The 22,544-nt window shown below is 43.0% G+C and overlaps 1 protein-coding gene across 1 annotated transcript; it reads left to right on the top strand.

Annotated features, from left to right (window-relative positions):
* Positions 1-10,091: 10,091 nt before the first annotated feature.
* Positions 10,092-19,412, top strand: acp6.S (acid phosphatase 6, lysophosphatidic S homeolog). Its single transcript, NM_001112839.1, is given in 10 exon segments — positions 10,092-10,556; positions 11,242-11,370; positions 12,338-12,468; positions 12,640-12,719; positions 13,631-13,718; positions 14,837-14,969; positions 16,789-16,889; positions 17,068-17,163; positions 17,793-17,958; positions 18,941-19,412. Coding segments are annotated over 10 exon segments (1,254 nt in total). The 5' UTR covers positions 10,092-10,358; the 3' UTR covers positions 19,073-19,412.
* The last annotated feature ends 3,132 nt before the right edge of the window (positions 19,413-22,544 follow it).

Genomic DNA, 22,544 nt, shown 5'->3' with positions numbered 1-22,544 from the left:
TCGACCTTCGACTACGACTTTGAATCGAACGATTCGAACTAAAAATCGTTTGACTTAAAAAACTACGACCTCCTACTTCGCCACCTAAAACCTACTGAGCATCAATGTTAGCCTATGGGGAAGGTTCCCATAGGCTTTCTAGCCAATTTCTGATCGAAGGAAAATCGTTCGATTCGAAGGATTTAATTGCTCGATCGAACGACTATTCCTTCGATCGTTCGATCGAACAAAAAAAAGTGCTAAATCCTTCGACTTCAATATTCGAAGTCGAAGAATTTCGACCCTTAGTTAAATCCATTAGTAAATGTGCCCCATAGTGTTTCTCTGCTAACAGCACTACTGGTCTCACCTCAGTAACAATATCTGAGAATCCATGGCCCAACATGCATTCCATCAATCACTTTTCCCCAGGAAACTGGGGACCTTTTTGTCACCATACCACAACATATATATATATATATATATTTTTTTTTTTTTTCCAATATATATATATATTGGAAAAAATGACCAGCAACACCGAGATATTTAGTGAATAGTCAAAGTGCCTTGAGAAAGGTCCCTGTGTGGACCGAAACGTCAGTTATACAAATAGAACTGATATGGATTCATATATATATATATATATATATATATATATATATATATATATAGATATACTGTATATATATATATATATATATATATATATTGAGAAAGCCTTGAGAAAGGTCCCATTTGGGACCGAAACGTCACGTCGGTTACACATATAATAACAATTTATTCATGAAAAATCCCAGTGTTGCTGGTCTATGGTTTTCCGTGCACCTGGGTTGATACAAGTAATGGAGTGCTGTTCTTTGCAATGATATATATATTGTTGCACCCAGGCAACAAGGACAACTTTTTCGTGAGTGCCGTTATCTCAATCACCCTATAAATATAGGGTGATTGAGATAACAGCACTCACGAAAAAGTTGTCCTTGTTGCCCGGGTGCAATTCCACAAATCATATGAATCATCCAAGAAGGTAGCTGCACTCACAGGACTTATGGTGAACAAAAGATGCTTTATTGCAGGTGAAGAAAATCTGACGTTTTGGGTGATACACCAGTCAGATTTTCTTCACCTGCAATAAAGCATCTTTTGTTCACCATAAGTCCCGTGAGTTCAGCTACCTTTTTGGATGGATTCTTACAGGCAACCACAATTCCTGAATTGAACTAAACCTGCATCCCTATCATCATGAAAGGCTGCAGGCTGAGTTGTACAGGGAACTCTGAGTATCACTCGTGTATTATAAGGGATAATGTACCCCCTACTGTAAATGATAAGGATATTAGAAGTCACTGAGGGGTTCTGTGACCATATAAAGGCACAAGGCTGCAGGCTGAGTTATACAGGGAACTCTGAGTATCACTCATGTATTATAAGGGATAATGTACCCCCTACTGTAAATGATAAGGATATTAGAAGTCACTGAGGGGTTCTGTGACCATATAAAGGCACAAGGCTGCAGGCTATAATGCATTAGGGTACCCTTTAAGAACAGGGCTGTATTAAGGGAAACTAAAGAGGTGGTATAATAAGATATAGAAATTTCAAAGAAGTATGAAGTCGAACTTGAAAAGAGACGGTAGAATATAAGAACGACAGAGGACAGTGGGATGGTAAAATTAAGAGAATATGCTTTGGGCAGAATCAAAGACAAACGTAAGAAGAAGACTAAGATTAGAAGACAGAAAAAGAAAGGTGATGTGATAGAACATGGGAGGAGTGGGAAAAAGAGGAAGGGAAGATATAGGGAAATTGGGGAAACAATGGAAGAGCAGTAAAGAAGAAGAGAAAGGAATATGAGCTGGAGAAAGAAAACAACTGAAATAAATAATAAATAAATAACTGAAAAAATTTAGTCCAGAAACAGAACAGCAGAACGGGTGAAATATTTGTACATGATAAATATAATACATTTGAAGGCCACATTTAGGAAAGTATTTTCGCCTTTGTGTTATGCAGATATTAAGGAGTTTAAGTATCTTTGTTTATTCTTCCTGAACTTTTTTGAACCTGTTACTGGCTCCTCTTGCAGGTTCTGTATACAGAGATATACGATACATGCCACTTTGACCCCAGCCTCTGAAATAGAACTATACGACCATAGCCATTCCCCTGTACTAAGTACAATTCAGCAGGAACAGCCCCTAAGTTTGCTCATAGTCTGTACAGAGAGATCCCATAAAACTATGACAGCATAGGTATTTCCCTGTACTAAGTACAATTCAGCAGGAACAGTCCCAAAATTTCCCCATAAAATTATACCAGGACACAGATGATCTTAGTTTCATTTTTTACTTTCCAACAATTTTTATTGACAAAAGGATAGACATTACAATCATGTACATTGAGCTAAAGAAGCTCAGCTGGTATACAGTATAGATCACAGTAAGTAGCACATGAGTCTGCAGCAGATGTAAGTTTGTGCAGATCTTAGTTTCATTTTTTTACCCCTTGGAATATTGGGCCTTGCTAAACCCTGATGTTTCCTTGTCACATTTCTGCTGTTGTCCATCCCGTTGTTTACAGAGAATGAAAAGAAAGTCTGTGTAAGAAACCTCTGAGAACCTGACACCTCACCAGCATTTCCCTGTCCTGCATTCCTCCCCGTGTTCTCAAACACTTCCAGCTCCAAAATAAGCAACATCGCCTTCAGCAACGGGGCTTGGACTCTACGACCAAACAGTTGGCGTCTTGTGTAAAGAAACATTCTGTTAGCGCTGTACTTGCTCTATACCACGCTCATTGATGAGAAGATGAGCCACCTAAATGGCAGCCACTATTTCATGCTATATTTAAAGTAATTCTGTATGCAGATAATAAGAAGCTATCACATGACCAGGAGAGATATCTGGGGATATCGGCCAGGTGTGCACAGATGAGAAACTTGGGGAAGTTCATTAATGATAAACATGTTAACAGATACTTATCTGTAGGCTAGTGTAGGCTGTCCTCAATGAGATGTATCTTCTTTGAATAGACTTCATTCTAACTGCTCCACTTTTGTCTTGATGGTGCATATGTATCAGACCTTTAGTTTAAGGGAGGTTATCGAGACTTTCAATTCATGGTTGGCAGGCTGGTACAAACTGGACCATTAAAACGTGGTGCATATAGAACGTAGTTTATTCAAAGAAGATACATATCAAAGAAGACAGCCTAGCCTAGATAGATTGTCTTTGGAAAAGCTTTGTTTTAACTGCACTGCCTTGCTTTTAATGGTCCTGTTTGTGCCAGCCTCCTAACCATGAAATAAAAGTCTCAGTTTTGATGGTGAACCACCTTGGTTTTGTTGTTGCACATGTCCCAGACCTTCAGTTTATGGAAACTTACTTAGACTTTCATTTCAGGGTTAGAAGGCTAGCACAAACTGGACCATGAAAAACAAGGTGGTGCAGATAGAACATAGATTATTCAAAAAAGATACATCTGAAACTGGGCCAGGGAAGTCAAACTGGTGCAGATAGAACATACTGTAGTTTATTCAAAGAGGATACATCTCAAACTGAACTAGGGAAACCAAGGTGGTGCAGATAGAACATAGTTTATTCAAAGAAGAAACAATTCAGTAGGTCTTTGAGATGTATCTTCTTAAAATAAACTTTTAACTGTACCGCCTTGGTTGCCCTGGTATAGTTTGTGCCAGCCTGAAATGATAGTCTTGGTAACCTCCCTCAAGATGAAGGTCTGGGGCATGTGCAGATGGACAACCCCATATGTTCTGGTGAGTCTACACCAACAATCTCTTTGGATGTGCTGTGAATGATTTGTTGTGATTGTCCATGCCAGTCTAGGTTGATGCAGACAAAGCAGATATTCCAGGGGTTGTGGGTGAAATTTATCAATAGATGGCTTTCCATGGAAGAACCTTTACTGGTTTCTTTTTGGAGAGGATAAGCCTTCCGAAACTTTTATTACTGTTGCCCAATGCCACACATTTAACACAGGATAGATCCTCAAAGCCTTGGTCTGGGGAGGAAGAGACATTTGGATCACTACACGTTTGCTGTTATGATGACCATCAGAACAAGCATCTATCTAAAACGTTGCCATGAGATAGTGTTGCAGCCAGTGGATGGCCTCAAATCAGTAATTTGTACTCCATGGAAGCAGCAAAAAGAGGGGATATTGATGGGGAACCCTATTCTAAAGATTTGCACAGGGGTTCAAAGACCACTAATGACATCACTTGCTTCTTGTACTTTGCTGAATGCTTTGATGTTGGATTCATTCCGCAACTCATGAGTCAGAACCACCGTGCACGTAAGCGGGGAAATCTCCTACGCACCAACAAATTCCGCAACTAAGTAAACTCTCCTTGATGGGCATAAAAATAGTTCCCCACGTCGGGAATGTCATGCCAGCCGAGCACTGAACAGGTGGTTGGCATGACATTGCAACGTCAAAGGAAAAGTTTCATTGTAAGCAAAGGGCCAACGCGCTGGGCAAATATGGGGATAAAAGGAGTGCGGCGCTGGCTGATACAACAGTTGGATCAAGTTCCGACTGAAGACATTTAACACCTGCCTGTTTTCTTGTTTCAGTTCATTTGAACAGGGAGATTTGTCTGCAGGACCATCTGTTTTTAATCAAGCGGCCGGGAATGAACTTATTTCAATAAAAGGGATGTCGGCACCCGCTGGGTGAGATTATTATTACATACAAACCCAAGGGGAGAGGTTGTTTTCTGATATAAGTTCACTTGCCCTGTGCCTTTGATGAGTCTGTTTCCCTGGCGTAGGGTTTATTGTTTAAATATTTAAAATATTTAAAACAAGAGAGACAACATCAAGAAGAGGGAGTGGCCAGGAGCAGCTAAACTGTGTTATTCCAGCAGAGTGAGGTGCAAATAGGGGCAACTATTGTGGTGCCTCACAGTGTGGCAGTTGAGAGTAGGAAGAGTTGGGGGAGAGTAGATATCGCAGGGCAAGTGGCTGCAGTAGAATAGGGTCAATGTAACATTTTGTGTCACCTTCGGTTGTTGTTGACGTACAGTTCCCACCAACAACCAGAAGCTAATTAGACCTTTTCGGATCTCAAACTTTCAGTGACTACCAGGTAGGGTGGGGGTTGGCCAATTATTTCCAAATGTATTTCATACACTTTAGATGAAGTAAATCTTATGTCTATGAGTTACTGCTTTGTACCAGAAAGGTACCAACACCAACATGGAGAATCTTAGAGTTACCAAAGGCTACTCTAAGGAGTATAGATAAAAGAGTTGACTTGTTGTAAGCTGTAGAGCAGATCCATGAGGTCAGTAAAGTATTACAGGGGTTCAACCACAGCCCCGTTTACCCACTTCCAACCCAACAGCCATTGAAGTGACAGTAGAATCCTGACACATTCCTGGTATGTCACCTTGGGTTCTCGGTTTAACACTGTACTTCTGGCATCAAGATCCTGATACCCCTGATATCCCGTCATTGTCACCAGTGAATAGAACATCTAGAAAAGATGCTCCTGAGAACCATATTCATAGCGAATTAATTATGCCCAATAAAGACAGTGCCCACTAGGAATTACTCCTCACAGTATTTCACCTTCAATCTATCTTCTTTCTCCATATAGACTTATATCATAGAAAACTGACCGAGCATCTCTTTCTCCATTACCCACCATTATTCTCCTATTCGTATACTGCTGAGATGACATTAAAATGTACTTTGAATTTGAATAAATAAATGAACAACTTCCCAATATCGATTAATTCCTCATTCTCACTAGATTTATAGTCATGTGTAACTTTCATAGTGATTGGCTGTCACTCTTTTTCTGTACTTTCTGCTCTCTGAACTGCTGGTTCTGACTCCTAAAACAATGTGTCACTTAGCAACTTCCCAATATCAATTAATTCCTCATTCTCATTAGGTTTATAGTCATGTGTAACTGTCATAGTGATTGGCTGTCACTCTATTTCTTTCCTTTTCTGTTCTCTGAACTGTTGGTTCTGACTCCTGAAACAACATATCTCTTAGCAACTTCCAAATATCAATGAATTTCTCATTCTTATAGTGATTGGCTGACACTTCTATTGTCTATTAGACAAACACTCCATCATATCTAATCTTCTATCTTCTGCACCCCATCATTCTGTCCATCACCCCAACAGGGAAGAGGTAGTGGAAGGCTAGAAGAAGCAATAAATGAAATACATTATGAGAGGAACAGTCGAGCCTTCTACTTTATTTTACACTAAACGGTTCCTTTATTTATATCTCCCATTTTACCCAGTAAATTGCACCACCAATGATTTTGTTTCAAATGAAGCTGCACCTTTGGATCGAGGCAAGTCCTTTCACTTTCCTAGTGACGCCCGAAGCCTCTCCCTGACCTGTGACCTTCCAAAGTGCAGGCCACCCCCTGTTGTCACCACCCCTCTCCTGACACCCTGGTCTGAGCCGTATCTCGTTGTTTCTTGCAGCAGAACTCTCATGAGTCAATGACTTAACATGTTATTTTAATCCTATTCACACACACACATGTTTGTACTGAGACTAAAGGCCCCCCCTTCTATCTACACCCCATCTCCAGCACCAGAGGACCACCTTAATGGGGATGTAAATAAAATCCCCATTATCCCCTTTTATATTGTGTAATGATAGACATTAGAGAGCAGACATTGGATCTCTTATCCGCAGAGTTGTATTTCTATATAGACACCTGAGAGCCTGAGTTTAGTGTGGCCACTTTTGAGGGGTGGCTTTCAGGTGCCAATTGGATAATGGGGGGAGGTACAAGATTCATCTCACTAAAACCAGAACTGCCGCTTACTGGAAGTGATGTCACATGTACCTGGGTGAGTGACATCACTATCATACACTGGGGATAGCTGCTAGGTCCAGTCCTGCTTATCTGGAAACCTGAAAGTAAGGTGGAAAATATGGAAAGTAACGGGAAAAAATGGCGCTGAAAAACTACTTTCAACTTCCAAGTCTTTTACAGAGAGAGAGAGGGCTGGAACATCTGGAAATTTTTCTGGAATAAACGTGAACCCGTTTTCCAACTTTACGGCTTTATAAATGGGCCCCATAGTTTAAAATGTCAATAAACACTTCACCTCCTCAATGCTGGTTGTCATTATAAGTCAGGGAGTGGCAGGAGGGTGCTGCCTGGGTCGGAACTGTATGTTGGGTGCAACACGATGGGAAAATTCAGGGTAGGACTAATAAATCGGCCCCACCCCCAGTTGTGTACTGAAATTTGCAAAACTGCAAACAAATTAGTGAAATGGCGAATGCATTGACGTAAATAGGCAGCAATTTTTTTTTTTTTACAAGCAACAATCATTTACACAATTTTTTCTCACTCTAAATGGCGACTTTTTTGTCTTGGCAAAGTTTTCATCGCGGCTGTTCACGGCGACTTTCTGCTGCAGTTTGGTCGATGGTGGGAATTTCGCTGCAAATCCATGCCTGGTGAGAAAAAATGTGCTCATCACTAGTCGGAATCAGCATGGGAGATGACATCACAGTGACATCAATTCAAATAAGGAAGGTCACCTTCCTCTGTGATGTAACGGGGGCAGACCAATGACGTGGTTGGCCAATCGAAAGCATCAATCTCGGGGGAATCCTAATTTAGAAAACTGGACAGGCAGTTTTGACACGAGGGCCCTTTAAAATACCAGGCTGTCTAAGTCAAAGCCAAACAGGTGGCCCCCCACTACACCCCAGAGCCCCCCAACGCGAAGCACTCCCTGCCACCCCCAAGCTGCAATCTCTCCCCCCCCATACTATTGCTTCGCGTGGCGGAGGGAGGTCAGGGTAGTGACGAAGCCAGGTAGGGAGAGCTGCGGTGTTTAAAGGATAAGTAAACCTTTAAAATAAGTGAATGTAAAGTTGATGAGAGTGTTATTCTAAGCACTTTTGTAATTTATATTCATTATTTATTTTCTTTTTATTCCAAGATATTAAGGGAAACGTGTACTGTTAATACGAATGGATTTTTTTCCAACATTGCCACCTGCTGCTCAGTTTCCCACCAGTCTGACCACCAAGTAGTCAAGGAAGTTGTCAGGAGAAAGAAAGAGGCTGCTCTGATGTTCTTCTGCTTAGGAAAGGTTTGAGAAAGGTTTCTAATTTTTTTCCTAAGCAGAAGAACATCAGAGCAGCCTCTTTCTTTCTCCTGACGACTTCCTTGACTACTTGGTGGTCAGACTGGTGGGAAACTGACCAGCAGGTGGCGCTGTTGTAACAAAATTCATTCATATTAACAATACAGGTATCCCTTTATGTCTTGGAATAAAAAGAAAATAAATAATAAATAAAAATAATAAAATTGTTTAGAATAACACTCTCATCAATTTTACATTCACTTATTTTAAAGGATTGGATTGCACAAAATCCACCCCATTATAGAATGGCTAATTCTACGTAACTTTTTAATTGGTCTTCATTATTTATAGTTATGATTTGCAGCCTTCTGACTCTTTCCAGTTTTCAAGTGGGGGTCGCTGTCACCTTTTACTGTCTCTCTCCTATTCAAATTGCAGTAATAGACGGCACCAATCATTGATTTGTTGTCTTAAAATGCCTTTATTGGGACATAGGCTCTGACCCCAAACACCCGGCAACGTTTCAGACCTTTCACGGTCTTTTCTCAAGCCACGTGGCTTGAGAAAAGACCGTGAAAGGTCTGAAACGTTGCCGGGTGTTTGGGGTCAGAGCCTATGTCCCAATAAAGGCATTTTAAGACAACAAATCAATGATTGGTGCCGTCTATTACTGCAATTTGAATTGATGAACGGATTGAGGCTGGAAACCGTTGGACGTGCATCATACTAAAGTTTTTTGGAGGTGAGGGTGCTGACTGTGTAAATTGTGAAACTGTCTCTCTCCTATTCATATTCCAGTCTCTTATTCAAATCAATGCATGGTTGCTAGGGGAATTTGGACCCTAGCAACCAGATGGCTGAACTTGCAAACTGGAGAGCTGCTGAATAAAAAGCTAAATAACTCACAAATAATAAAAAATTAAGACCAATTGCAAATTGTCTCAGAATATCCCTGTGTACATCAGACTAACAGTTAATGTAAAGCTGAACAACTAGACCAGTTATTAAGACTATTCCCCCCTATAAAGGTGCAGTACAATATAACAGATTTGTCGCTTATAGTTTATTAGATTTGCATTTACCGCTCAGGCATTTGAGAAGAAACATCAGGTTGCTATGGTTTACTAGACCAGAAGGAAACCTTAGGGCTTCTATTCAATGACATTCCCCTTAGCGAGAAGGCGTGAGGTTGGAAGGAAAAGGCCAAACAGAAAGAGGCTTCGGCACAGCGCAGCCCCCGGTCTGTAGCTATAAATAAATCCGCTCCGGGCTGTTGCACTTTGCTGTCCCGTCCAGCAGGGGTCTCTGCAGTCCGTGGAATTTCAGCCCTTCCGGGACCGGCGGCGCAACGCCTCCTGAGCGCACGGCATGCTGGGATGTGTAGTCAGAGGCCGCTTCGCTGGAGGTTGTCAGCAAGGAGCAGAAAGCGACGTAAGGACTACACTACCCACATGCCCCACACGGCGCACAAACGATAACGGCTGCCGGCTTCACATGTCATGGTCCAAAGGGCGATGTGAAGTGACCCCAGGAGAAGGGAATAGAGAACCTGCATCCCGCCGCTTCCACAGCTGAGCTTTCACTTGGTCTTCTTGTCACTTGACCTTGCGCTTCCGCCCGACTCTGCCCTGGACTCATAGGCACGTGACTTGCTCCCTTCCGGCACTGCCCTGTGCCCCAGTGTCTCTGGCACTAAGCCCCTCCCCCTCAGCCCTTTGCCCCTATCCTGAGCGCTGTCCTGTCACTGACCACCTTGTCTGTAGCCTTTATTTACTGCTGGGCTTCCACCTGGCACTGCCCTGTCCTCTCTGCCATTCATTGCTTCCTTTTGTCTCTCATCATTTAGCTGGCTGCTCTTCTCTAGTTCAACTACACTCCCCTGGCCTGAGACCCTGTCTCCTTTGCATTGCCCACCCTTTAACTCTTCATTATCTCTCTCCTTGCCCCCTGACCCCACTCCCATTGCTTCTGGCCAGTCTCACTCTGTGACCCCTATAAGACTAATGTACCTGTGTCTCTCCTCCCAGTTGCAAATCAGTTGACTCTCACCTCCCCGTCCCATTAGTCCCATTCCCGTCCCATTAGTCCCTCTGATCCTGCGACCCGCTTGGCTTTTGTGGCCTCATCCCATTCAGTCCAATCACTTGCCCTGAGCAACCTTCTCACTGGTGCCACTCAGGGCTCAATACTAAACTATAGGTTTAAGTACCCACGTCACCCGCCATGCAATAGGCACCACTTCCATAGAATATTTGTGCCAGTCCTTGTTGCCATGAGTCTGTGGGCACGGGCCGGCCTCCTGGGCTCAGTCATTTACCTGCTGCATAGGAAGAAGACTGTCCTGACTGAAGTGAAACAGAGCTGCTGTGGTGTTGGCAGACATGGGCACGAGTATGAGTTAAAGCTGGTGCAGGTTATATATCGGCATGGCGCCAGGACCCCACTCAAGCCCATCCCACACGAGGACCAGGTGAGTGTGTCGTCATTTTATTCCAAAAAAGAAAAGGGGGTTTGGATTAAAAAAACAAAATGTAAAACCAATGTTGTGTGCCACGCTACTTCTTATGCCAGAGATTCGCTGCTGCTTCAATACGTCCCGTCCCAGGGTGATGCCAGATCTACTGTAGTATAAAATTGTCATTTATTGAAGCTGTCAGTCTGGCATGACTTGTGCCCATTAGCTGGACTACGGCTGGTACGTTGTGCCGGTGTATTCCCCGCGGCCGTTACCAATCAGATCTTTGCTTTCATTTTTCAAGTTAGTAGACTGATCACATCTAATTGCCGATTGGTTGCTACGGGCAGCTCCAGGGGCGCAGTTTAGGAGCAATATCAATAACTGAGCGCTTACTGCCGTACTCGCAAAGACCAACTGCAGTGTTGCTAAGATTACCTGCCTGCTTGTAACATTTTAAAGGGGTTGTTTTTAAATTAACTGTTAGTATGTTTTAGAAAGTGACTTGCAATTGCTTTTCATTTTTTATTATTTGTGGTTTTTGCTATTTAGTTTTTTATGCAGCAGCTTTCCAGTTTGCAATGTCAACCATCTAGTTGCTAGGGTCCCAGTTACCCTAGCAACCACACACCAATTTAAATAAGAGACTTGATGCCAGTACTTACCCATGCTTTCATCTCCCCTCTCTGCTATCCCACAGGTGGAGTGGTCCCCAGCAATGCTGGTGGCTCCGGATCACACGCAGTTTGACTACATCGTTACAGACTTGGTGGGGGGTCCCAAACCTCCGTCTCCATTTGAGGAACGCTACCGATCTCATACACTCAAGGTGAGTCTTTCCTTGCTGACCGCTCATACACTCGCCATGCCGATCCCATTGGTATCACGTTGATCTGTCTGTTTAAAGGATAAGTTAACCTTTAAAAAAAGTGAATGTAAAATTGATGAGGGTGCTGTTTTAAGTAGGGATGCGCCAAATCCAGGATTCTGCCTTTTTCAGCAGGATTAGGGGCGGGGAACGAAATTGCGTGACTTTTTGGGGGTTCGGGGGTTCAGCCAAATCCAAAATAGGGGATTCGGTGCATCCCTAATTCTAAGCCCTTTTGTTATTTATGTTCATTATTTATTTTTGTTTTTATTCCAAGATATTAATAATTAAGGGATACATGTACTGTTAATATGAATTAATTTTGTTACAACAGCTCCACCTGCTGGTCAGTTTCCCACCAGTCTGACCACCAAGTAGTCAAGGAAGTTGTCAGGAGAAAGAAAGAGGCTGCTCTGATGTTCTTCTGCTTAGGAAAGGTTTGAGAAAGGTCTTTAATTTTTTTCCTAAGCAGAAGAACATCAGAGCAGCCGCTTTCTTTCTCCTGACAACTTCCTTGACTACTTGGTGTTCAGACTGGTCAGAAACTGACTAGCAGGTGGCGCTGTTGTAACAAAATTCATTCATATTAATTAATATCTTGGAATTAAAATAAAATAAATAATAAATGTATATTACAAAAGTGCTTAGAATTGCACCCTCATCAATTTTACATTCACTTATTTTAAATGTTTACTTATCCTTTAATGGTAACCGCTACCTACTAATGTGTTTATGTCAGCTGTCTATGGGATTTAGCCTCCTGTAGGGAACAATAAAGCTACAAGTAGGAGCCTTTTACCTCCCCAGTGTGGCACAAAGCTCAACCTCTAACTGGTGCTGGAACTATAACCAATACAATACTCACTGCTTTTTTATTTTATTTTTTTCTAACCATATAATGAAAATTTTGTGTTGATTTTGGCGGCAGGGCGGTACATTCCCGGGGCAGCTGACGACGGTGGGCATGAAGCAGATGTTTAACCTGGGACAGCGGCTCAGAAGGGATTACATAGAGGAGCAGAACTTTCTTTCACCAGTGTTTAAATCATCAGAGGTCTTGTGAGTTCCCCTTGTCTGTGTCGCTAAATCTTATGTCTGTATAACACACTGTGCCCTATGGCAGCGCCCATCAACTTGCATTTGCCAACATGGTGGATCCTGATCATCCCTGAGAGTGAATAATAAATTATGGTAATGTGTGTGTGTGTGACCTCTGTCCTTCCGTTGCAGCGTCCGTTCTACTAACATTGTGCGCAATATGGAATCAACACGCTGTTTGCTGGCTGGACTCTTCCTACAACAGCAAGAAGGTGGGTCTTGGCTGCTATGTTCCTCCTGTCCCTGCCAGTTTGGTCTAGGGATGCACTGAATCTACTATTTTGGATTCGGCCGAATCCTTTGCGAAAGATTCGGCCGAATACCGAATCTGAATCCTGGCCGAATCCCAAACCGAATCATGGATTCGATGCATTTGGTCGCTGGGGGTAGAGTCCTGGATTGGGACAGGTACCCACAAGGTTGTCGGGTTTTGGGGGGGGGGAGACCGTTGTCCCCTGATAATGTGGTCTGTCTGCAGGTACTCTTACAACAAAGAGCAATTCACGGAGCATCAGGAGGAGTGTTAAAAATGTATAAACCTTAATGGTCCGTATTAAAATTAAAATTTTTCCGCATGTCAGCATACAATTTAGTGGATCATAAGCTTTACGCGTTTCGCGGCGTCTCCCTGCCTGGGTACTCAGCCCGATTGCAGGCTACATTCCTCCCACCTCCTGTTGTTAAATATAAGGGTATCCCCCCATACCTGGTTAATATGCACTGCCGAGTGATGTCCCTTCCACCCACTAGTGACATCACTTGCAGTTTCAGCGGGGTCCCAGAACGAGCTGAAGATTGGGGACTGTGGGTAGGTTCCTGCAGTGGAAACAGGGATTCGGGTTCAGCTCTCACCAAGCGGGTCTGGGTTGGGCACGGATCTGACCAATTGGACCAGCGCAGGAGTCTAGCTGGAGGAGATACTGGCACACCTTAGCTGCATATGCCCTACATTTCCACTTACATATTATATGTATTGATTGTGCCCTGACTCTGTGTCTGTACCTGGGCCACACGCCCTGTATAGTGAATAAGATATTCCATACACATAAATACAGATTGGCGCCATCTAATTTTGCTTCTAAAGGTACATTTTATTAAATGTCTTTTTTTTTTTTTTGTACAGGACCAGTGACCATCGTAACTGCCGACGCCAACGCTGAGATTTTGTATCCCAACTACCATGGCTGCCAAAAGCTTAAACAGCTGACCAGGTGAGAGAGATATAAGTATAGATATATATATTCTATAAATGCCACAAATTTCTACACTCCAACTAGTATCTCTCTGATACAGTACCCGGGTGCTGCTCCTGGGATCATGCATATACCAACAAATATAGTAGCGCATTCCTGGGATTTTTAAAGCAATAAAATCTTTATTCCATTCCATTTTTCTTGCCATAATGGAATAAAGACTTTATTGCTTTAAAAATCCCAGGAGTGTGCCACTTCAGAATGCTCAGGACCTGGAGTTTTCCAGATAACAGATATTTCTGTAGTTTGGATCTTCATACCTTAAAGCTGGCCATAAAGGGGCCGATAAAAGCTGCCGACAGACCGAGTCGGCAGCTTATTGGCCCTTGTGTGGGGCCCTCCGACGGGCTTCCCCGATCGTGCAGAGTTAAAAACCCCATTGGATTGCTGGCGTATCTGTTTGTTGATATGGTCTTGCATCTGATCACCCATATTGGCTAAATTATGATCCGATCGTTGGGCCCTAGGGCTCACGATCAGATCAGCCCGATATCGCCTACCTCAATGTGGGCATATAGGCGAAAGATCTACTCGGTTACGACAAACGAGCGGATCTCTACGTGTATGGCCACCTTAAAGTAAACCTTTAAAATAAGTGAATGTAAAATTGATGAGGATACCATTCTAAGCACTTTAGTCATTTGCATTCATTATTTATTTATTATTCCAAGATATTAAGGGGTGCATGTACTAATATGAATGAATTTTGTTACAACAGCACCACCTGCTGGTCAGTTTCCCTTCAATCTGACCACCAAGTAGTCAAGGAAGTTGTCAGGAGAAGAAAGAGGCTGCTCTGATGTTCTTCTACCTATGAAAGAATTGAGAAGGGTTTTTAAGAACATCAGAGCAGCCTCTTTCTTTCTCCTTAGTGGAATCGTTTCTGCCACATGACTCGCTGAAACTTGTGTATTATAATAATAATAAAGTTGAAAAATATGAGGATGTTGTTTTATTTGCTCATGGAACTCCTTGGTGACTTATAATATCCTTATATTGTTTTCAATTGTGGCTGTCACATTACCCCCCCCCCTCCAGTGTTTATGAGAATAACCCAGGGATTGTGTTTGTTCCAGTAACATGACGTCCAGTGCCTCCTCCCAGCCTGGAATGTCAGAGGATCTGGAGAAGCTGCGGCAGGAGATGAACATTGACTCTACAAAGGAATTGGATTTCTTTCTTCTCCTCGACAACCTGTTGGCTCAAGAGGTACTGGCAGCTTTTGTTTGGCCCTTTAAATGCGGTCACTCCCTGACTGTGCTGTGTAGAGAGAGCAGCTGGCGCCACCTAGTGGAGTAATAATGGTGCTGCTATGTACAGAGCCCAAGCACTGCTGTTACTGAATTGTACCAAGCACAGGGCGTAGAAAGCTTTGCTTATAGAGTTTAAAGTGCTGTATCTCTCTCTGTACAAACTATGTGTGAGCAAAGGGGGGTCCTCCTGCCGAATTGTGTTTAGAACAGCCTATGCTGACTTGCCAAAACTTTGGGGTGGTGTATTCCATTATTGCCCCGTCTTTGCTCTATGTACCTAAGATCAGTCCCCTGGGCTGCAGGCCACGTCCTTTGCTGACTTCTAACATGAAATGATCACTTTACAGAAGTTTATGGGAGGTGACAATTGGGCTGTGAGCAGAAATCCTTAAAATAATGGAGTCTTATGCAGGGCTGAAACTGTTGGCTAAGACTACAGTTCCCTATAGCGAACAAAGCAGTAAGAAACAAATGAAATGATGTCTAACAGAGTAAGCCAATGTGTATCATACAGAGTATAGTAAGAGAGTTACTGAACAAGCACAACCCAAGTCTGATTTATATACACTATACTAGAGTCCTGCAGTGGGTCGGGTACCTGCGGGTTACCTGCCAAAAAAAAAGCAGGCACCCTGCGGAATGAGGGGAGGATTTTCAGGTGTGGGTATAGATGCAAGTCTGATTTCGGGTCTCATCTAAATTTCTTATGTTATGTACTATTGTTAGGGTTGCCACCTTTTATTGAAAAAAATTACCGGCTTTCCTATATATTTATCTTTTTTCCCTATTAATAACATTGGAATCAACCATCATTTTTACCGGCCAGGTGGCAACCCTAACTATTGTCTAGATTTTACTCCTTTTAAAGTTTTACAAAACTTGTTTCTGTCCTGCCCACTTTTGATGTTGTCACCTCCGGTTTGCAGCAACATTACTTCCTGTTTGATGGTGGTTGTGGGTCTGGTAGCGGATCAAAGTGGGTAAATATGCGGGTTGCAGTTGGGGTCACAGGCTGTGGGTCTGGGTCATAGAAATTGATTCCGCGCAGGACTCTATATACACACACACACACACACACACACACACTATACACACACTATACACACACTACACTTGGACCAAAAATATTAGGGCAACCCTTATAAAGTTGTACAACCACGGTTGAAACTACTGTCTCTGTAAGCAAAAAACTATTAGTAGGGATCATGGGATAAAGGGCACCACCACTGAACTCTACAATAGTGGACTAAAGTCTGGGCATATGCAGAACACGACTTGTCTGAATTAATAATGCCAATGGTAAAGTTTGGTGGAGAAGAAATAATGATCTAGGGCAGATTTTATAGTTTGGGTCCCTGGTTCCAGTATAACAATGGCATTCCTGACTATTCTGTGCTTCCCACTTTGCGGAACAGTTTAGGGAAAACCCTTTCCCAGGTCCATACAGAATGAGTTTGCTGAGATGAGAAGAACCTGACTGCACAGAGACCTCAACCCAACTGAACCCCCTGTGAGATGAACTGGAACCCCAACTGTGAGGCTGATCCCCAATATCAATGTCCAACCTCACTAATGCTCTTGTGGCTGAATGGAGGCCACTCCCATTGTTCCAACATCTACTGGGACTTTCCCAGAAGTGTAGAGGCAGTTATAAGTGGGGCAACTTCATATTAATCCCCTTGGTTTGGGGATGGAATGTTGGATATATTTTTTGCCATATTGTGGATATAGTTTAGTGTTCCTTTATGAAGATGTTCTTTTCATATCTTCCTCAGGTCCACGGATTTCCCTGCCCACTAAAGGACAAGTCAAACCTGCAGAGAATAGAAGAGAGAGCTATTGATGTCATCTCTTATGTCATAGGACCCAATAACAGGTAGTTGTGATGCGTGAGATGTAAATGATGATGTAATGCTGCTTGTTTTGTGCTCATCACTCTGATCCTGCCCGTGCAGTGACCACAAAGTACATGAAGAGGCAGAATGTGCAAATGTCTTAGAGTAGATAACTCGGGGGCTACTTGAAAGGAATAACCTCCATGTTTTCCCCTCTAGGAAGACTCTGAAGCTGAGCGTGGGGCCCTTCCTACACACTCTGCAGAGGAATATGCTGGAAGTGATGAGCAGAGCAGGTGCAGAGACACAGGCCAGGTACAGACGCAGCGGTTACATTAGCGCTCACTGCATGTGGGGCCCCTCGGGTTGCCAGGTGATGTTTGATTTGGAGCTGATGTGTTTGACTTGTCTGTTTAAGTCAATATTTATCCAGCTGAGAAGTGGCCGAGAATACATTTAGTGAGCGGATGCTGTGGCCCCTGAATAAATGTCACTGCGGGGATACAGGATCTGACTCAGATCCACCAGATGTTCAACTATAACTACCAGCCTCTGGCAGATACCATGCAGTAATGGGGTCATTTAATGGAACAGCCCCCTTGCTGTAAATACCATGGTACTATTTAGAGGTCCTGATTAGGGATGCACTGAATCCAGGATTCGGCCTTTTTCAGCTGGATTCGGATTTGAATCCTTCTGCCCGGCCGAACCGAATCCTAATTTGCATATGCAAGTTAGGGGCGGGGAGGGAAATTGCATGACTTTTTGTCACAAAACAAGAAAGTAAAAAATGGTTTCCCCTTCCCACACCTAATTTGCATATGCAAATTCGGATTCGGCAGAACCTTTCACAAAGGATTCGGGGGTTCGGCCGAATCCAAAATAGTGGATTTGGTGTATCCCTACTCCTGATATTCACTGCCCCTCCCCATTTTCTTTCTAAGGAAGTTCTATCTCTATGCTGCCCATGATGTCACCCTGATACCCCTCCTGATGGCTCTTGGGATCTTTAACAAGAAGTGGCCTCCCTACGCCTCCGATCTGACGTTAGAACTTTACCAGCACCGGCGCTCCAAGGAGTGGTTTGTGAGCCTCCGCTACAACGGAGAGGTAAGAACTGAAGCTGTGATGTCATAGGGGATAATGACATCACCTACAGAGATGGGAGTGCAGCAGGAGAGACCACCAGTCTAATGTGCTATGTTGTCTGGGTTTGTTTTTCTTGTCAATGGCCGACAGGGCACCTCTTCTATAACTGCTGAGCAAGAAGGGCGGCTCGTGATATCCAAACAGTTTAATGCTGGAGGCCAGGGGGAGGGTCTCATGACATTTATTTTAATGATTGCAATCAAGTACAGGAGGGACTATACTGCCAGTTAAAGCTGAATAAGGCTAATAGACACTGGTTTAAACGATAAGTAAACCTTGAAAATAAGTGAATGTAAAATTGATGAGGGGGCTATTCTAAGAACTTTTGCAATGTACATTCATTCATTCTTTATTTTTTATTCCAAGATATTCCAAGAAAGGGATACATGTACTGTTAATATGAATGGATTTTGTTCCAACAGCGCCACCTGCTGGTCAGTTTCCAAAATGAAAAACCTTTCCTAAGCAGAAGAACATCAGAGCAGCCTCTTTCTTTCTCCTGACAACTTCCTTGACTACTTGGTGGTCAGACTGGTGGGAAACTGATCAGCAGGTGGAGCTGTTGTAACAAAATTCATTCATATTAACAGTACATGTATCCCTTAATATCTTGGAATAGAAACAAAATAAATCATGAATGTAAAAGTGCTTAGAATAGCCCCCTTGTCAATTTTACATTCACTGCAGTGTGGCTGGTGACGCTGTAAGAGTTTGCAATTGGTCATTTTTATTGGGTTTAGGTTGATCAGATTGGTCAGTTTGAACCATACCGTGGGGCAAGGGGGTTCCTGTATAGGTGCCACAGACAGGACAGCGCTGCTGGTGCTCAGTAACTGTCAGTTCTCAGCTACATCCAATCATTTCCGAGTTGTGAGCAACATCCCGCTATCCATTCTTTACTCCTCCTCCCTGGCATAATATGCGCTGCCCTTTCTCTTCTCAGGAGCAGGAGGTGAGAGGATGCCAGTCGGGTCTCTGCCCATTAAGAGAATTCCTCGGGGCGTTATCCGAGTTTGCGTTAAGCCCAGAAGATTACAAGGCGCAGTGTTCCATTACAGACACAGAGAAGATTTAGCCTCCTTTATGCCTCCCAATACAACATAGTACCTCACTTACCTCTGTACTGTCAGTGGGACCCCCACCCTTGTTCAACTAAAACTCCCATCATGCCTTCCCGGGGATGCTGGGTAAAGTAGTTCCGTCTTTGTCTGAGCGCTACAGATTGGCCATACGTGTGAACAAGGCGGGTTTCTATCATTTGCATTGACTGGACAACGAGCAGGAGGCGGGGCCTTAAACACAGGAGATCATTGGACACATTTTCTACAGTCAAGATGTTTTATTGTGAAGATGTTTTTGCTGCTGTAAAACATACACTGTACTGTATCTTCTCTAATAAAACTAAAAATACTCTTCCTACTCTCTGGCCGCCAGTTATTATAATATAGTCATATTACACTAAAGCCGTTTTACTTGCACTATGTCTTGCCACCGCTGCACACCTTTGGAGTCACACCACTCTATTTATGTCCTCCATACTTATGTTAGACCTTCATTGTGGCTGGTTTTCTTGCTTCCATCAGAATGTCCGTGGCCTGTCCGGAGAACCCATTTGAGCACCATATCTTGGATTCAATAGCCAAGCCGTCAAATGCAGCAGCGGCAAATTGCTGTGGCTGATTGGGTCCTGGGTTAGCAAGTCTGGAGCAAGGGTAGTCACCACGGTGGAGCTTACATAGTTAAATCGAAAACCCAGCACCAGCATCCATACACACACCCCTCCATACATTCACATAAATTCTATATACCCATATCTATACTAACTATAGAGCTTAGTATCACAATAGCCTTTGATATTATGTCTGTCCAAGAAATCATCCAAGCCATTCTTAAAGTCATTAACTGAATCAGCATCACAACATCACCCGGCAGTGCATTCCACAATCTCACTGTCCTGACTGTGAAGAACCCCCTACGTTGCTTCAAATGAAAGTTCTTTTCTTCTAGTCTGAAGGGGGGGCCTCTGGTACGGTGATCCACTTTATGGGTAAAAAGGTCCCCTGCTATTTGTCTATAATGTCCTCTAAGTCTAAGATATTTGTAAAGATTATTAATGTCCCCTTGCATCTCCCCTCATAATTTAAGTCTTCCATCCCTCAAACCAATTTAGTTGCACTTAGTCTCTGCACTCTCTCCAGCTCATTTATCTCTTAAAGGGCATGTAAAGGCAAAAAAAAAATCCTATTTTTACTTTCTTTAATGAAAAAGAAACCTATCTCCAATATACTTTAATTAAAAAACGTTTTTATAAGAAACCTGTATGCAGTGAAATTTTTCCTCATTATTTACTGCTGTGGATAGGAATTGTCAGATGGTCCCTAACTGCTGAGCAGGGAAACAATCATACTTATGAACAGCAGGGGGAGCCCCCGCCTTACTTTCCAGCCATGCAGAACTCCAGCAACTTTGTTTCCCTGTAAAGCAGGGTTTTAATAATTTATGACGATCCCTTAGCAGCAGCAGCAACAATGTATAACAAAGTTACAAGATGGTGACCCCCTGTGGCCAACTTTGAAAGCATAAATTATTTGTTTGATTAGGCTTGTGGTGCAATAAGTTCATGTTTATATTTAGTATAGAATATAAAGCATTTCTAGCCTTATTCTATTTCAGACTTTCCTTGTCCTTTAAAGACTGAAGTCCAAAACTGCACTGCATACTCCAGATGAGGCCTCACCAGGGACCTATAAAGAGACATAATTATGTTTTCATCCCTTGAGTTAATGTCCTTTTTTATACAAGACAGAACTTTATTTGCTTTAGTAGCGACAGAATGACACTACCCAGAATTAGACAACTTGTTATCTACAAAGACCCCTAGATCCTTCTCATTTAAGGAAACTCCCAACACACTGCCATTTAGTGTATAACTTGCATTTATATTATTTTTGCCAAAGTGCATAACCTGCATTTATCAACATTGAACCTAATTTTCCAGTTTGCTGCCCAGTTTTCCAATGTAGTTAAATCTCTCTGCAAAGTGGCAGCATCCTACATGGAACCTATAGTTCTGCACAATTTAGTATCATCTGCAAAAATAGAAACAGTACTTTCAATGCCGACATATTGACATGCCCTCCTTGGCCAATCCAGGACGATGAGAATGGTGAATGTCCCCTCCTGTTTGATCTTGTGTTTTATTCCTGGCAAAAGGGAAAGTGGTGGAAAGCCATAGACTCAGTTGAAAATCCAATTCAAGGCGTCCACATACGCTGCCCCTGGGTCCTGAGACCTGGCACAGTATATAGGTACCTTGAAATTGTGTCTTGACACCAATATGTCTGGTGTTCCCCCATCTGGACATGATCTCTGCGAAGACTTTGGTGTGAAGTTCCCATTCTCCTTGATCTTTCTGTAGGTAATCCGCTTCCTAGGTATGGCGTGAGCATTATCCCTCTGCGCCTGAGATGTGCAATGAAAGGGCCGAGTAATTTGGTAAATAATCTTGGCGCTGTGCAGAGGCCGAAGGGAAGAGCCTTGAATTGGCAATGTTTGTCTAGGCTAGTATTATAAATATTAAAGGAGAATTCAATCCATAACATAAAAAAACCCTACCCCCTACCCTACATAGACCCCTCTCCCTCCCTCCCCCCACCCTACTGTAACCCGGGACAAACGCCCCTAACTTTTTACTTACCCCTCGTGCATTTTCTGTCCTTGGGAGTTCAGGGCCACCATCTTCTTCTTCGTTAAACAACTGCGTATGCGTGGAGAGTCATGAAAATTTCCCAAAAATTTTCATGACATCTTTCGTGACTTTCAGCGCATGCGCAGTTGTTCGGGACCGAAATATTACTCAGACTGCGCATGTCTTGAAAACAACGGTCTGCTTCCGAAGTTTAACAAAGAAAAATATGGAGGCAGTGAACTTCCAAAGACAGAATCTGCACCGAGGGGTAAGTAAAAAGTTAGGGGCATTTGCCCTGGATACCAGGTAGGCTGGGGGGGAGGAGGGGTCTATGTAGGGTAGGAGGAGTACGTTTTTTTTTTGTGACTGATGGATGATTGAATTGTAGATTTAATCAGTCTAATTCCTCCAACTGAGGTGGTTTTGCTGATGTGGAAGAGTTTTGGTCTTTGCATCGTTAATTTGGGGGCTACCCTCTATATTCTGTGATGGAATCGGGTGTGGGGATAGGGTTGGTGCGGAATCTGGTGGTTCTGATATGTCCATGCATTTGCCTTGTTCCCCTTTGCGTAAGGTATATTTGCAAATCTTGCATTTTTTGAACTGGCTACATCTCTTCTCGGTTGCCTTTTTAGTTTTTGATGTTGTAGTGGTATTGGACATCTACTTTCTAAGGTCCTCTAGGGCCACGTCAGTTTCCATGTGCGTTTGAAGTTAGTTAATCTGTATGGATAAAATAACTGCACTTTAATTTTTATAACCCTTTTATATGCCGCTTTTTTGCCTGTAGGCAGTTTTACTCTGTAGGGGAAGGTATAAGCGGCCCAGTGTGTTACGCCTACAGGCTGCGATACCACCC

This window comes from Xenopus laevis, chromosome 2S (genome assembly GCF_017654675.1).
Source record: "Xenopus laevis strain J_2021 chromosome 2S, Xenopus_laevis_v10.1, whole genome shotgun sequence".
Taxonomy (NCBI): Eukaryota; Metazoa; Chordata; class Amphibia; order Anura; family Pipidae; genus Xenopus; species Xenopus laevis.
This window is presented reverse-complemented; position numbering and strand designations above follow the sequence as displayed.